This window comes from Oncorhynchus tshawytscha, linkage group LG29 (assembly GCF_018296145.1).
Source record: "Oncorhynchus tshawytscha isolate Ot180627B linkage group LG29, Otsh_v2.0, whole genome shotgun sequence".
NCBI classification, from domain to species: domain Eukaryota; kingdom Metazoa; phylum Chordata; class Actinopteri; order Salmoniformes; family Salmonidae; genus Oncorhynchus; species Oncorhynchus tshawytscha.
In genome coordinates, this window is record NC_056457.1 from 4,163,719 (window position 1) to 4,181,942 (window position 18,224).

Sequence of the window (18,224 nt, forward strand, 5' to 3'; positions counted from 1 at the left end):
GGTGCCATTATCAGATTTAGTTCTAGTGTAGTTCTTTGAGGGCAGTTGTGGTATCAGCTTGAGGGGGAAAATAACCAGCTGTGACTTTAAGAATTCTCTTCGGAGGTAATACGGTCAGCATTTGATTGTGAAGTATTCTAGGTCAGGTGAACAAAATAACTTGAGTTTCTGCATGTTATCACAATTACACCATGAATAGGTAATCATGAAACATACCCCCTGGCTTTCTTCTTCTCTGAGAGTTCTTTATTCCTGTCTGCGCAGTATACTGAGAACCCAGCTGGCTGTATGGATGGGGACAGTATATCCCGAGAGAGCCATGTCTCTGTGAAACAGTGTATGTTACAATCTTTGATGTCTCTCTGGACGGAGATCCTTGCCCTGAGCTTGTCTACTTTAATATCCAGAGACTGAACATTATTGAGTAATATATTTGGAAGTGATGGATGGTGTGCACGCCTCCTGACAAAACGTCTACTCTGAATCCCTCTTCTCCGCTGGCAATGCTTTGGAGTAGCCGCTGGATTAATCCACTTGCCCTGGGGGGTGCGAACAAAGATTCCAATTCGTATTCCTGGTCGTAATGCTGGCGAGTTACCCTTGCTCTGATATCCCACCTAAAATTCCGTCTGTATGTAATAACACAAGAAAATCTAGGCTAATCATGTAAGAAATAACACAGAAAAAAAGGAAATACTGCAAAGTTGATTAGGAGCTAAAAGTTGAGCTGTCACATCTGTCGGCCCCATCTGTGAACTAAATAGCTAGTGTGAGGTAATCTATCGGGCAGTGGCATCAGTTTCCCTGAGAGCTAAATTATTTTTGCCACCGGCCAAACCAACCAATACTATAGTTTTAGTAAGGCAAGTGGTTATGATTCGTCAGCTTGTAGGGGTAAGGGTTGCATTACAGCTAGGGTTAGGGCTACCCTTCATAAGTGATGTTAATGTGGGTTTTTCTCCTGGGTTGCCTGTACAGTGACATACACCGATCTGTTACAGTCATTACTGTAAATGACTCATCTAGTAGAATCCCTTGAGGCAAAACATATGAATTTCACATGTGAACTTGTGTGAAGTTAATGTGATAACAGGACAACATGTAAAACAACATGTAATAACATGAAACTACACGTGACATATTACCAATTTTTAAGTGCTCCAAAAACATATGTTTTCACATGTGAAGTTTCATGTTAAAGCATGTGGTTTTTTGTTTTAGGGATAACGATGCACAGACAAAGGTTTATCAGAGTCCATGTACTATGCTCCACTAGGAGAATTACACAGTCATAATTTAGTAGAACCAAGAACAAGAGTAAATTACTCAATACTCACCCAGTAGAATGACAATACACTGACTATTGTGGTGGTTAGTCTGGTTATGACACTGCTTTGTGGGTATGTTTGTGTTTTTGTGAACGTTGGTTCATGCTCTGGGTGGGCCTTACAAGGATAAACAGCATAACACAGTCAATTCTGACTAGGAGGAGTGAATAAGGCATAAATTACTCACCAAGTAGAATGACAATGCACAGGAGGATGGCTATCAGAGCCCCTGTACTCAGCCCCACTGGGAGGAAGATGGCCTCTGCGCTGCAGGTGAGGAGTGATCCGTCTGACTCGCAGCCACACACACGGATGGTCAGGATGCCTGTGCTGCTTTGGACGGGGTAGCCGCTGTCCTGGATTACAACGGGCAGGTAGTAGATCTTCTGGGAACGCCGTCGAAAACCGCTCTGCAGAGTCACTATCCCGGCTGTGTTATCTGGGACAGAAATAAACAAAACACTCATTGTTTAACTATGGATGAATAGTAATATAGTCTTATTAAGGATATGGAACAAAGAAGCAGCCACTGTTAATACTCTTATTTGGGATACACTAACCTATTACAATGAACCTGTGTTTTCTTGTGCATGTGTGCCTGTTGGAAATTACATCAGAAATGTTGTAAGTTGGTTGTTTTACTGTCCCATGTCATAAACAAGGCCGACCTGACATTACATCAGCCAGCATGTTGCCTCAGAAAACATTGCCTACGGGACAACATGGCAGCCTTACCCCCTACAACTGAGTGCTCTGGGAAACTGTTTTGTTTTGTTCATTCAGCTAACATTGCCTGCAAAGAAGAGTAGTAAGAATGTACTCAAAGTAAGATGGTGTTGGGCCTGGTGCTGCAGCAGGTGTGAAGTTGGTCAGAGGAATAGACCTGGACAGTGTTTCTCAGGAACGAAGCGATGTGTCAGCTTGGACCAGCCCCAAACCTGTCCACTGGGTCTAGACTGTCTGACCCCTGTCAGGATTGGTTTGTTCGTCTGACAAGGCCTGGGACTTTTTCCTGACAGGGGTTCAAGGTGTCAAAAAATACTTTCAATTTTATGCACAGACTATGGGCTCTGGTCAAAAGTAGTGCACCATAAAGGGAAAAGGGTGCCATTTGGGATGCCATCTGTATTTCTTCTCCTGTCTCCTGCTTTGCTAGACTTCGCCAGTGGTGATTTAAATGCCTTGTCCCTGCATATCAGATCTCACCCCTGTATCTGGAGATTGTGTCTGTTGGCAATGTGATGGCAGGGCAAAAAGCTGTGAGACGCTGTTTCCAAAAAGTAAAACTGGATCAGAGGTTCAAGCCAGGTCTGTCTTCAAGGTTGAGAAATGCATTCGTTTCCACAGCTTCATACTGCAATAGGTCACAGTCACACTAGTTTTTACCCTCCTTTGCATGTTAGACTTCCAAGGCTGTGTTTCACAATATCCCCATTGGAAAGAGACACCATACCTTTCTGAGAATATACTATATGACAACATCAATTCTGTAGAATTGACACAACAGTAAACATTTTTCTACATTTATAATAATCACATATCAATTATATTACAGAGTTGACTCCCAATGATGGTAATGGCCATGGCTCCTGCACAAAATGTCTAGAAATGTATATTATTTTGCTTGGATATGTAAGATAACACTGTATATCAGGTCCTCACAAAAACACAAGGTACTCACAACACAAGTCTAAAGGTTAAAGCCTGTGACCTTGTTGCAGGTGTTATGATGGATGCACTGTATCACCTAGATATATGTTAGTGAAGAAGTATTGATGACAGCATCTATCAGGACTACTTTTTCTTCCTCACTGGCATAGTGTCAGAAACCTGGTCAAGATAACTCACTTCCAAAGTCTCGGATAGTGAAGTTCTTGTTGTTGATGTCCTTCTCTGACGGTTTGAAGGAGAACTTATGACCATTTTGAGGCAGATCCTGGTCCTTTGCACTGAAGGTTTGAATTACCTGAGAGAGAAACATTTTTTACATTAAACTGGCACACTGCCCCCCCCTTTTTTTTTAACAATCTACATGTGGATAATGTGAGTATTTTTTTCCTGGTTGGCTAGGCCAAATATGACTGAAAACAAAGCCACTAATTAAAGGTTGGATCACAGGTGCGCTTTAAGAATATTTTTTACTAATGATGATGATGATTCATTGAAACATTCCGACAAATATTTAGGTAGATAGTTACCAACACATCAAATAATCTGTTTTGCGATTGTCCTAGTTTCTGTGTATAAGAAACAGGTTTTAATTTACCTTAAATGTTCTTGAGGGAGAAATAGTAATGATTTGTTCTCGGCTGCAAAATGCATTTGGAATTTTAATATACAGAGGTAGTTTTATATTTTTCTAGTTATTTTATATACAATACACTCACACTGTTGGGACATTAGGTTGTACTTTAAGTTATGTGACTCATAAAGTTATATTAAGGAGTTTTTCTCTACATATTTCTTTGACTGGCAACAATATTAAAAACATGCCCCCTGCAGCCTTTTCTCAGAGTGAACATACTGTATTCCCCTGACCACTCCCATGAACACACAATGAATCATAGACTCACTATGCCTCATTCAACAGAAACAATTGAAATCAAATTAAGAATGCAATTTTTATTTCTCTAAATCTTTGCAACAATAAAGCCTTGTTTTATTATCACCGTCACCGTGTAATGGCCAAAACCTGGACACAAAGCGATCTATACATTTGTGTGACCTGAACAGGGACATATCCATAAGAGAAAATTAATTAAACATTGTTTCTAGATGCACATGTTCTAATTATGTTGTGTTTTACTTGTCTAAGGGCAACAGGGGGTAATGGATTCCTGTCACAGTCGATCAATGCACAGGGCTATGATCTCAATGGGAGGTTGTTTAGCCTCGTCTCTCATCCTCTCTTCACTTCTACTTGCCTCGCCTCGAAACACTCCTCTTCCCTAATCTACTCTGCTCTCCTCTGTGTGGCTTCAGTTTGGGATGATAGCCCCTTGCTTCACTAAACTCTACCCTCTTAATTTTAGAATGCATTCAGATACATGTAATTGTGTTTTTGATAATAGAGATTTTTTTAATTTCTCTTTTTAATCCTTTTCACAGAGAATACACAAACAGCGTGTTTGTCACAGTCCATTAGCTGTGAAGGAACAGAACCTTTATCCTGCATTGCCTACACCTGAAATTGTTGTATGTCCTAAGGCAAACATCTCTGTTTAAAGAAGTCATATTGTATGCCTTCTGCATAGCCTTCCTTGCTGCTTTCAAATGGAAATATGTATCTCTTGTTTTTCTCACCTGAATTACATCCCTGGTTTACTGTTCAGGGGAGTTTGGTATTTGGTATTTTATTAGGATCCCCATTAGCTGTTGCAAAAGCAGCAGCTACTCTTCCTGGGGTCCATAAAAAACATGAAACATAATACAGAATGACATAATACAGAACATCAATAGACAAGAACTGCTCAAAGACAGAACTACATACATTGCTGCTGCACAGTGTGATTTGCTTCAGAATACCTGTACTGCACTGTAAGTGCTTTGTCTGTTCTTTGGCAGGCAATTTGAGGGGGGCTATTCATCGAAGGGTATGATGGCTCTTACAAGAGAAGACCTGCAATTCTTTATCACCAACCAGCTGTGAGTAACAGCTGGCGGAATCTTCCTGTTAAAAGTAGTAGTATGGAAAGCATGGAGCCAAACGGATATTATTCTCTGAGGGAGAAGAATGTTAAGTTAAGTGTACATCTTGGCGATGGTTAATACTAGAGTTCCAGAAAATAGTTAGATCTAATGTTGTAGGGTTGAGGTCAAGATTAGAAGTGGTAATCACCAGATCTGAAAAATGTGTAACTAATATATCATTAAAATAAAGGTTCATTGAGCAAGGCATAACCCACTCTGCACACCACATCATTTCAATGTGGATAATTGGGTAATACTTGGTTGAGACATTGATCAATGAAATTCTAACCTATAGTCACCCACTCAGTGTGTTTAATTTCCAATGTATAATCACAATGCTTTCAGCCATCTAAAAGCACAACCAAAATCCAATGGAAAAAATGTCAGAATTCTGGTTGTCACCCAAATGTCTCACTGTACTTTTAATCATTGAAAAGCACAGCAAAGTTCAAATGGGAATAGAATTTCAGATATGTTTATTTATACAACAGATGAATGTGTTATCACTGTGCTTCATCTAATAGTGGAACCAAATTACCTTGATTGCAGTTCAGAATACATTGAAAGTATGTGGTGCAAGTGATCAATGCAGTTTGAGATTCAACATGGCCACTACTGACCAATAAACATTGACGTGGGCGTGGTCTTGTTCATAAATACATATAACTCTGACACGGATATTTGTATTGTAACAACTTTATACACATGTACCAAACAAGACTCTACATATCAAAGCACATTCAGATCAACCATACTGTGGTGCTATAACGGGCACATGTTAGACTCAGAATAATGAAATTTGGCACATATGCTCAGGGATATATATCTAGCTAACCTGTAAAGTATGGTCACATGGCACTGCTTGACAGGAACACATTAATGCAAGCTTATTTGGCTCATAGTTGTCATATTGTTTTACGATGTGCATCTATAGATGCTATATACTACATTTGGTGACTATCTGTCCAGCGGTTCTGTTTTAACGTAGCCAACGTCATAAAAAATTGTCCAAAATACAATAAATTAGTATTGCATGATCTGTATGATTTTTAGTTCTGCTAATTGGTAATCATGGTAAGGAATGCGTAAGTAGTTTATCCTAGGGCAATGTTCATAATTTGTCCTGATGATGCCTGATGATGCTTGCAGCTATATTATTTAATTGTGTTTGGTTAACAACTCAACGAAGTAGAAACATTTAAAGGAGATGTATCTACTGCTTGGATAGTTTCAGCTGAGCCACTGGCTTAATCCCATTCTTTAAACTTGTATTTTTGGTTGAGTTGGAGATATGAATCCAACATATCATTTGTTAACTTGTTGACAAGTTAATAGGCTATTTAGTGTAATTCAAAAATGATTTAGAATTGTGTTTGGTTGTCAAATCAGCAAAATATCAACATTTCAAGGAAATGTGTCTTCGTTGTTGATAGTTCCATCTGTGCCACTGACTTAGCCTGCTTTAATTCCAGTCTGTCTACAAATGAATAATTGATATGTTGGATTCATGTCTCCAACTACAAATATAAGTTAAAGACTAAATCAAATCAAACTTTAAATGTATTAAACATTATATGATTTAGTCCTATTCTTTAACTCCGATTTTTGGTTGAAATGGAGACTTGAATCCAACATTTAAATTATTCATTGGTAGAAAAACTGGAATTATAGCCAGTGGCACAGATGGAACTATCCAAGCAGAAGATACATCTCCTGCAAATGTTGATATTTGGTTGCGTTGACAAACACAATTCAACATCACTAAATATCATTACATTTGAAATCAACCAGAGCTTGAAACCCTATTGGATTATCTATTTTTAGGTTTAGGTTGAATTGAAGCAATAGGTGTTGATGACATTCTTAGTGCTACATTGGTCTAAATACTATCATTGATGATACATGAGTGATAAAGTATGGTCACATGTAATTTGCTCTGTTAAACCTACCCTTTGGAATGACTTCAATAGCAATAGTGAATCTATTTCATTTTTAAGTGAACTCTCAACAATCCTTCTCACTATAGCACATCGGTCATAGTCAGTGATATCATAGCTAAGCCGGGCTTGGTTAAATCCCTGGATGGGAGACCAAAGGGTAACTGTAGATATATCAATTCTCCAGTAGAAGGTGCTGCCCAGCCTACTGTTATTTTTCTGAAAGTGGATATAATGTTAAAGATCTGATGTTGTTCTAAAAGTACAAATTAAATATATTTCATACAAGGCTTTTCTAGATTGAAATTTAGTTACCATGTTGACATGATACTGTGGTTGAAATTTTACCCTCAACACAGTTCACGTTGTCTTTTTTGAAATCCATATGTAATATCTAAGTAGAGTCCACATCACAATTTGTTGACAAATTACTTTGAAACAACATTGATTCAACCAGTTTGTACCCAGTGGGAAGTAAGGATAATGCATCTTTGGTGTGTGACGGAAAGGTCTTTCTAGCTATTTGGTAAATCCCCAAAGGAACTCTCTGTCGGCACACTAACTGCATGTAGATGTTTGCTAATATGCTAATTTGTAGGCACGGGTGGTTTACAATGTGCACATGCAGAGACTCCCCTGCATCCAAATAAATCATCTGAATGTACACTTGCTTGCTGATGAACAAAGCATGCCCAACCCCTCCATTAGCTGAAATAAAGCAGATGGTTTTAGCATTATGCAAAACTCTGATACAATGATACCAGTGATATGCATGGCAATGAGCTTTTGTTTTATATGATTTATTTGGTTTTAAATAAAACATTTAAAGCATATTGCACACAGCTGAATATTAATTGTTAATGGTTCTTTGTACCGCTGTAGGCCCTGGTCAAAAGTAGTGCAGTACATATGGTGCCATTTGGGACATAGCCTTTGGGACTCATATACACACACACACACACACACACACACACACTTACCTGGCCTACTTTGGCATTTTCACACACAAAGCTCTCGTAAGGGATGGCTAGTTCAGGGGAAAATTCATTGACATCCAGTACATGAATGGTGACAGCCACTCTACTAGTCAGCACTGGGCTATCTGAGGAGTAAAATCACACAACAAACAACAATGAGCATAACAATTACAAATGCTTCTAGTTAATGAGTTTCATTGTGCTTGCCTATGGGTTAGTTAGTGTAAGAAGAGGGAAAACAGAGTGTTAGATTATACAATTCCCTATTGATTATACAACCCTGACATCATGTGGTTGTATAATGCACTGCAGTCTTAGGATTCTCAGATGCCTCAAAAGTATCCATGTATTGGAGAATAAATACAAAGTCAATACCTTGAAATAAATCTGTTCTTTCAGTATTCTAAAAACAGAAGACTATATTCCATGAACAATAAACACAGTATGATAGAACGTTTATAGCTATACTTGGTTCTACCCATTAGTTGTATACAGATTGCGCAAACTATTCTCCCTCAGACTTCTGCTATGGGCTCCAGCTTAAACTGCTGTTGAAATGCAAGTCACATATTAATGACATTGCCGAAACTCCCTAGAGGAGCAGTTACCGGAATCTCTGCTTTTGAAACAATATTTCTATACAGCTATGGCACAAGGGGGAAATGTCTTCTTTGTATTCAGAGGCAGAAGTGAAGGTAAACTTTATGGATTTGAAGTGGGGGGGTAGGCTATGCTTTGCAGTGCAGGCTTATAGGGAAGGGAGCAGTGGATGGCCCTCCTCCCCTCCACAGGGAATTGAAGATGCAGCTAGGGCTCAGCCAGAGACCTGTGTGCGACCTTGATGGAAAAAGCAATCTTCCTCACAGAAAAAAATGACACTGAGTACGGGATTTGCTGCTTTCCGCACTGATCGCCACCCCTAACACTGATACTCCTCTGGCAGAAATGTTGGACATTGCGCATCTGTCTCTCTCTCTCTCTCTCTCTCTCTCTCTCTCTCTCTCTCTCTCTCTCTCTCTCTCTCTCTCTCTCTCTCTCTCTGTCTTCTCCCTCTCTGTGATATTGTATCTGAAGGTCCTCTGGTTTTCTCTTGGCCCTCTGACGCAGAACAATGAGGAACTATTTTCTATGAAAGGTGCATTGTGTCCTTCCAGGAATGAAGAGTTGTAGACCTATTGTATTATAGACTGTGTTCATAATCAAATAGGTCACTAAATGGTATTTATATCATTCATGAAACTGCAAGGGGGGAAACCTCAACCTATCCAATGATTTATATACACTAGATGGTATATAGGGGGCACTGTGTTGAATCCATTGCGCCTCCATCTTGGTTCTCAGTGTAAATAATATTGTGGAAGCTATAGAAATGCAGTTATTTATGTGTACATTAGTTTTTAGCACATTCCATTATATCATGTCAGATAAACATAAAATATGTCAAATATATACAAATATTTTCCTTTAACCTCTATGGGATTGGTGTCCTGGGATGCGAAGAGCGTGCAAAGCTGTCATCAAGGCAAAGGTTGGCTACTTTGAAGGATCTCAAATAAAAAATATATTAGGATTTGTTTAACACTTTTTTGGTTACTACATGATTCCATGTGTTATTTCATAGTTTTGATGTTTTCACTATTATTCTACAATGTAGAAAATAGTAAAATAAAGAAAAACCCTTGAATGAGTAGGTGTGTCCAAACTTTTGATTGGTACTGTAATAATTTTATCACTGTGAGCCCCTTATGCATGTTTGGTCTCCAATCAGATTTTAATCCACATAGTGGGAACATTACAAAACATAGCAGACAGACACACATCTACAAAGAATCACACAGGGCCCATACCGGCCATTACAGGAGCCACTGTAAAACGCTCTGTCAGGCTCTAAGGTCTCACAACTGATCTAAAGTCAAATGTTTGGAGATACAAAACTGTAATCCCAGAGAGAGCCCAGGTTTATCTATAATGGACACCAAGTGTCCAGGCATTCTATAGCATCCAACACCGTTACATTTCCTATAAACACTGGACACAAGTGTATTCCGCTCACAAGTAAACGGCCTCTCTAGGAATTTAGGCCCTCAGAGGGGAAAGCTAGGTGGATGTAGGTGTGTTAGTGAGGGGAATAAAGGTGCCTGAATCTTCCCAGCTGAAACAGTTCGGAAGAGTGATGCTTTTGTTCGTTTTGGACTTTGTTCAGGCAGGCCATTTAAAAAAAAATCAAGGACAACCGATGTTCAGGAGCCGAAGTCTACGCCCCTTTGTCCATGATTGGTCAACTGTAGGGGTAGGCAAGTTTCTTCATGATTCAGCCTGAAACTCAGTGTGCATTTAATATTATGAACGACAACTTCAAGCATTGATTGACGAGGAGGTGCAGAAGTACCTGCACCTCTACAATTCTAGCCATGCATAATATTAAGACCAGCATGCCAATTCATGGAGAGAGATTGTGGAGACGCTGGGGTCCGACCCAAATACTTTTTCACAAAAGTGGTGTAGGGTTTACGGCAAGTTCGTCAAGGCAACAAAAACAAACAAGGGCTGCAGTGGAGATGCCAGTGGAAAGGCTACTCCAGAAATGTTGATACAGCTTCCATGGCTTATTCGGCATGTGAAGCATTGAAAGACTGAGAGCAAAATGCCGTCTTCACCAGGTATGTTGTATTTTGAGTCTGACAGGTGAACGGGGTAAAGGAGGATGGAGGGATGTGAGAGGTATGTGTGCAAAAAGGATATCCCATAAGCCCCAATCGCTGATTCACATGTTGAGTATGATGGCTGAGCCTCCATCACCCCCACATTCCCCCACCCATATCTCTCCATCCACCTCTCCATCACTCCACCCCCCCACCACTCCATCCCTCCATTACTCCAATGACTCCAGAAACATAAATTAGAATTTCATCGCCACCCACCGCGAAGTGACTAATGCCAGTTTCCAAGGCGATAAAAGCAGCTCAACTTTTAATGGCCCTTATTTTACAGTCCTTTCGAATGAATATACAGCGTGGATAATTTTGATTGAGCACCAGCCTGCCTCCCAGATAATGACTTTGATGGCTCTTAGCAGATTTTATGACTTGATGACGATGGATTTGCTTATTTATTTGGAAATTTACTCCACTTTTCTTCATAAAAATATATAATTAGTCTGATGGCAGGTCTTAAATTCACAGTGAGTGTAAATTAACTCTTAAATCAACACTGCAGGGCTCTCCATCATTAATATATATATATATACCTCTTTTTTTGTGACGTGACTGAAAACAGACTTTCTTCATTGTCAACATAAGATCATTCAAGCAAGAACATTTTGATCTTAAAGACATGCTCTGGAACTTTGCAGACAAGTAAGTCTTTTTTTAAACCTCCCGCTTTGGGCTGGATGTGTCAGTGTGTAGTTCATTTATGCCAAATCTATTTTCAGAATTAATGTTTTACCTCAATAAGCCACGACATTCCTAGTTTAAAAGATCATGTTTTCTGGAAGCTGTATGGCACCGTTTTCCCTCCATTTTTCCCCACATGGGCCAGCCCCCTAGCAATTACCCAAGCAATTCGAGTTTCATCCAATGATTTTCAGCCACCCGCCATTTGAGTGACATCTAGCAAGATGCATACACAGCAGAGTGAGAGAGCAATGATGCGATGCACATATCTGCCCATACAGTATGTGACGTAGTACGCAATTTGTTGGCGATCATTTTTGGCTCGTGAACTCTACTTTCACATCTACTGGCTAAAAAATATACAAAAGTACCAGAGAATCTCTTTAAAATATCATGAATAAGAAACCTTGAATTGGAAGGCAGTTAAAAACATTTAAGGTAGAGCATTAAAAGGTAGAGAGGGTAAAGAATGAAGAGACGGACAGAGAGAGAGTTTCAGAGACAGTTAAGGTGGGTACGGCCAGAGGAAATAATGTCCTGATCGAACAAGCTCCGGGGGAGCCATCATGCTTTACGGTTGCCAATAAACAACTCAAACAAAGTGAGATGGACTATTGACTTGATTGAAACCATCTTAAATCTGTCACACAGATTTCAAAAGACAAAGGCGGCAGTGATACCTGCATGAATCGTGATCTATCTGTTGTCACATACTTACTAAGTTTGGTGGCTACAATGGTGATATTATGCTGGGCGATGTGTTCTCTGTCCAGTAGTTCGTTTGTGGAAATCGTTCCCTCCACTGGATCAATGTCAAAGTAGCTGTCCAGGTCACTCTTCCAGTCAATGGAATACCTAATAAAACATTTGGTAAATTAGGCAATTTCCCACACGAGGGTACCAAGGAATTCATTTCCCCCATGGGCAAATGTATAGAATTAGGTGTAATATATTCAGCCAGGGATTGCATCCCAAACTGCACCATATTCCCTATGTCTCCCTATGGGCCCTGGTCAAATGTAATGCACTATATAAGGAATAGGGTTCCATTTGAGAGGCAGAGAGGTAATGTTTATTACTCATACACTGAGGGCATTTCCACAAAATGGGCTGTGGTAAACCGCATACATCAACAATTGAGTAATGGTGGCGCATGTGTCTTGGTTATGCTGACTAAATATTTTATTTAGAGTGACACAAATAGAGTCCACAACATGCACAGTCTTTTAAAGAAACATTGCTCTAGACATGTACTTTCAATAAGGGTTAAGGACCACTGAAAGCAGCATCATCATTAAGATGTAGGCTACACAACGTTACCACAAAGATGCAAGCTGATCAACGTATCGTTTTTAAACCAAAGAGGCTTTTGTTAGTTATTGAAGAGGCATTTGTTAATTCCTAAAGAGGCATTTGTTATTGATGTTGCTGCATGGCAAAATTGATATGTTCAGCCAATGATTTGTCTTCCGGTTATTGCAACGTGATCGACTTGGACCTAAACAATGTCTTTCTCAAATATTATTTCTGTAAACTTGGTACTCTTTGTATGGCGCTATACTGTGCTTAGTAATGTTATATATTGGTAGCACAGTTCTCCAACAGCTTGTAAAAAGGCAGTTTGGCCTGAATTTTCATATCTGTTTCTCATCATGTCTGATACGTGCAGAACCTGTTCTAACCAGATAACATGTTTTATAGTCAAACACCCAATTATCCTAGCACTCTCTTTAACCCTGTTTAGTTGAAAGCCTTGAAGTAGACTTGATCTAGCCAGAACCGTTCAGTGTTAGGCCTACTTTCTTTGATGAATATTACACTAGAACTCTGATCACTGGTTCAAAGGAAAGAATGCTTGTAAATTCATCCTTAGGGCATGACCATATTTTTCTAGTTGAATCTCAACCTGTCTTTTTTTTTAAACAATCTCCCTTCTGAAATGCTACTTTTGAGATATCCTTTGTAATTGTTAGTGTGCAAATATGGCATTACTTACTTCAAAGGGAATATATATCATGTTTCCAAAAGACACCACCAGTCTTGAATTTGATATGAATTTAATATTGCATTTTACAAGAAAAATTAACTTTGGAAAAATGCTAATAATCATTTGTTTTTATTTTTTATTTAACCTTTATTTAACTATTTATTATTCTTTATTTGTTTTTTACTTTAGTTTATTTGTTAAATATTTTCTTAACTCTGCACTGTTGGTCTTGTAAGTAAGCATTTCACGGCAAGGTCTAGAGACGTGTTGTATTCGGTTCATGTGACAAATAGTTTGATTTGAACTACGCAAGTCAGTTAAGAACAAAATCTTATTTTACCATTACAGCCTACCTCGGCCAAACACTCTCCTAACACATACGACACTGGGCCAATTGTGCGCCGCCTTATGGGACGGCCGGTTGTGATACCGCCCGGGATCAAACCAGGGTCTGTAGTGACACCTCTAGCACTGAGATTGAGAGGCTTAGACTGCTGCACCACTCAGGAGCCATTATGCTCCAGTCCCATTTTAATAAAGAAAACCTTATCAATAAAAAACACGCCAACAGCTTTCATAAATACTTAATTGTGAGTATCTAACATAAGTTTGTAGTCTGTCAATGGAATGACTGAGTGAACAAAAATAAGCAAAGCTGACAATTTCACTGCAATGAAAAGCCACTGATAGACTCCAGTGTGTCAGTCTACTTTTCAGCACCTGGACAGCTCAACTCGCTATTGAGCAACATGAACAGCTCTAGACACTGTTCAGGACCACGGATAGCACATTTTATAGTTCAGCATCACACTGGTGATTTGAGAGTGATATAGCACTGAATTCAGCACATCTATGCAGTGTTCACTGTGAACTGCAAAACCTTCTCTGTTCAACCCATTGGCATTTATGTACGTCCTGAGCCTCAAACAAGAGCAGTTGGGGCGGCAGGGTAGCCTAGTGGTTAGAGCGAATGTTCGCCTCTATCAAGCCACTATTGAGAAAGCCATGAAGGCCTTTCTTGTGATGGAGGCTGAGAGTTTACAAGCCAAGGTGGGGCACTGGATGCTGCACCACTTCCTTTCACAATGCTTTCAGATGTCCGTGATCTCTGGTCATGTCAGAAAAGGTTGCACAAATCCCTCAGTCATCTGAACTTTCAGTTGATGGTTGGAGTAATGATAAAATGCAGTTTTCATGCTTGCTCTTCCCTTCAGTTAAATATAACTTGGTAATGCACCACAGAATAGTGGGAGTTTGTGGAGGCGAAACTCTAAAATTGTGATTCGCTATGCATGATAAGTCATTGGTACTATTGTTTTGGAGTTCTTTTCTGACAACGAACAATGAAAACGAACAATGTCAACTTTGGAGTTTCTGAATAATTAAACACACTCGACAAAGTGAAAAATCAAAACAACGCAAAGGCTTTTTGTTCTACAAATCTTTACCTCGCCTATTCTATTGTATTTTACGAGATTAAATATTCATATTAAAACAAATACTTTCTTGGATGCAACAGGCTATTTTTTTCCATTTGTGTCTTGTGCAACCACTGAAGAGTACATCCTTGAAAATCATCACTGTAGAACTAAAAGCAATCTGTCTGAACAGAAATAAGACTAAAAAGCAAAATACCCCTCATACATTTTTTAACAATGCACTGTTTCCATCTGTGCACGAGACACTCAATTGTCTTCTACTGTACTCTCTGTGCTAAGATTTTTATTTGAAATGCTATTTGCAAGAAACCGAGCGAGAGAGCTAGAGAGTGTTTGGACTCAGGGTTGGGGAGTACCACATACATGTAACCTGTTATATGTACCTGATAAAACCTTTTTTGATTTTTTTTAATCACTGTAATCCTTTTCAATGAAGTTCAAAGCAGCATTGAAAAAAGGCACAACTTTTTTATTCCGCCTGAAGGAATATGACCACAAGTCAGACACACCAAATGCATTTGATGGATCAGAGGAAAATAACAGGAATAGTATTTTGTAAGCTACAGTCCAAGCCATGTCTTTCAATGGTTTGACTGCTGATGACATCCAAAGATGATCCAATTTCAATAAACACTTCGAGGTTAGGGCGATAGCAGTGGTGTAGCCTATACGGGCAAAACGGATATCACTTATTATTTACATAGAGCAGCAGTGTGATTCAATGAGCTATCATTTAGCTTGTTGCGCCTTACGGATTGGGATTGTTGTGGATGGCTATTCACAAATGTACACTACTGTTCAAAAGTTTGGGGTCACTTCGAAATGTAATTGTTTTTAAAGAAAAGCCATTTTTGTGTCCATTAAAATAACATCAAATTGATAAGAAATACAGTGTAGATGTAACGGTTTTCTGTATGGGAAAGAGAGTCGGACCAAAATGCGGCGTGTAGATTGCGATCCATGTATATTAAACTGAAGTAACACGAATCTAAATACAAACACTACAAAACAATAAACGTAACAAACTGAAAAAGCCTAATACTGGTGCACATACACACAGAACAAGGACATCAAGACACTAAGGACAATCACCCACAAAACCCAACACCAAACAGGCTACCTAAATATGTTTCCCAATCAGAGACAATGACGAACACCTGCCTCTGATTGAGAACCATATCAGGCCAAACATAGAACTAGACAAACTAGACATGTAACAGAATGCCCACCCAGCTCACACCCTGACCAACCAAAACATAGAAACATACAAAGCAAACTATGGTCAGGGTGTGACAGTACCCCTCCCCCCAAGGTGCGGACTCCGGCCGCAAAACCTGAACCTATAGGGGAGGGTCTGGGTGGGCATCTGTCCGCGGTGGCGGCTCTGGTGCTGGACGTGGCCCCCACTTCACCGTAGTCTTAGTCCCCCACCTTGTCCGCTTCCGTGGCCTCCTCACCATGGCAACTCTTCTCAATGGACAGAGGGGCGGCTGCTCGGGACAGAGGGGCGGCTGCTCGGGACAGAGGGGCGGCTGCTCGGGACAGAGGGGCGGCTGCTCGGGACAGAGGGGCGGCTGCTCGGGACAGAGGGGCGGCTGCTCGGGACAGAGGGGCGGCTGCTCGGGACAGAGGGGCGGCTGCTCGGGACAGAGGGGCGGCTGCTCGGGACAGAGGGGCGGCTGCTCGGGACAGAGGGGCTGACTGGCGGCCCCTGGCTGACTGGCGGCCCCTGGCTGACGGGCGGCACTGGCGGCCCCTGGCTGACGGGCGGCACTGGCGGCCCCTGGCAGACTGGCGGGGCTGGGCAGACGGGCGGCTCAGGCGGCGCTGGAGAGGAGGAAGTCTCTGGTGGCGCCGGAGAGGCGGGAGACTCCGGCAGCGCTGGAGAGGAGGGAGTCCCTGTAAGGATGGACCGGAGAGACAGCCTGGTGCGGGGGGCTGCTACCGGAGGGCTGGTGCGTGGAGGTGGTGACGGATAGACCGGACCGTGCAGGCGCACTGGAGCTCTTGAGCACTGAGCCTGCCCAACCTTAACCGGTTGAATGGTCCCGGTCGCCCTGCCAGTGCGGCGAGGTGGAATAGCCCGCACTGGGCTATGCAGGCGAACCAGGGACACCGTGCGCAAGGCTGGTGCCATGTAAGCCGTCCCAAGGAGACGCACTGGAGACCAGATGCGTAGAGCCGGCTTCATGGCACTTGGCTCAATGCTCACTCTAGCCCGGCCGATACGCGGAGCTGGAATGTACCGCACCGGGCTATGCACCCGCACTGGGGACACCGTGCGCTTCACAGCATAACACGGTGCCCGTCCGGTCTCTCCAGCCCCCCGGTAAGCACAGGAAGTTGGCGCAGGTCTCCTACCTGGCTTCGCCACACTTCCTGTGTGCCCCTCCCCAAGAAATTTTTGGGGCTGCCTCTCGGGCTTCCTTGCCAGCCCTGTTCCCTCATATCGCCGGCTCCTCTCTCCGTCTGCTTCTGCTCTCCTAGCTGCCTCCACCTGTTCCCATGGAAGGCGATCCTTTCCCGCCAGGATCTCCTCCCAGGTGTAGCAACCCTTGCCATCCAATACCTCGTCCCATGTCCATTCCTCTTTACGCCGCTGTTGCTGTTGCCCGTTACCACGCCGCTTGGTCCTGTTGTGGTGGGTGATTCTGTAACAGTTTTCTGTATGGGAAAGAGAGTCGGACCAAAATGCGGCGTGTAGATTGCGATCCATGTTTATTAAACTGAAGTAACACAAATCTAAATACAAACACTACAAAACAATAAACGTAACGAAAACCGAAAAAGCCTAATACTGGTGCACATACACACAGAACAAGGACATCAAGACACTAAGGACAATCACCCACAAAACCCAACACCAAACAGGCTACCTAAATATGGTTCCCAATCAGAGACAATGACGAACACCTGCCTCTGAGAACCATATCAGGCCAAACATAGAACTAGACAAACTAGACATGTAACATAGAATGCTCACACCCTGACCAACCGAAACATAAAAACATACAAAGCAAACTATGGTCAGGGTGTGACAGTAGACATTGTTAATGTTGTAAATGAGTATTGTAGCTGGAAACGGCTGATTTTTAATGGAATATCTACACAGGCGTACAGAGGCCCATTATCAGCAACCATCACTCCTGTGTTCCAATGGCATGTTGTGTTAGCTAATCTAATTTTAAAATCTTAAAAGGCAACTTGATCATCAGAATGCCTGCTTGCAATTATGTTAGCACAGCTGAAAACTGTTCAACTGATTAAAGAAGCAATAAAACTGGCCTTCTTTAGACTAGTTGAGTATCTGGAGCATCAGTGTCACGAGTCCGACCGAGGGTGGTTTCCCTTCCCGGTCGGGTGGCGGTCGTCGTCACCGGCCTATTAGCTGCCACTGATTGTCTTTCCTCCCCCTCCTTGTATGTTTATTGGTAGCACCTGTTTGTGATGATTAGTTTGTCTTTATTAGAC

At 41.4% G+C, this 18,224-nt stretch overlaps 1 protein-coding gene across 1 annotated transcript in view; it reads right to left on the bottom strand.

Annotated features, from left to right (window-relative positions):
- Positions 1-18,224, bottom strand: part of LOC112228031 (cadherin-12-like) — a 207,040-nt gene that overhangs the window by 13,929 nt on the left and 174,887 nt on the right. Inside the window, exons 8-11 of the mRNA XM_024393152.2 lie at positions 12,046-12,182; positions 7,936-8,057; positions 3,177-3,294; positions 1,516-1,767 (exon numbers count right to left, since the gene is read on the bottom strand). Of these exons, the coding sequence (XP_024248920.1) occupies positions 1,516-1,767; positions 3,177-3,294; positions 7,936-8,057; positions 12,046-12,182 (629 nt within the window). The remainder of the gene's footprint in view (positions 1-1,515; positions 1,768-3,176; positions 3,295-7,935; positions 8,058-12,045; positions 12,183-18,224) is intronic.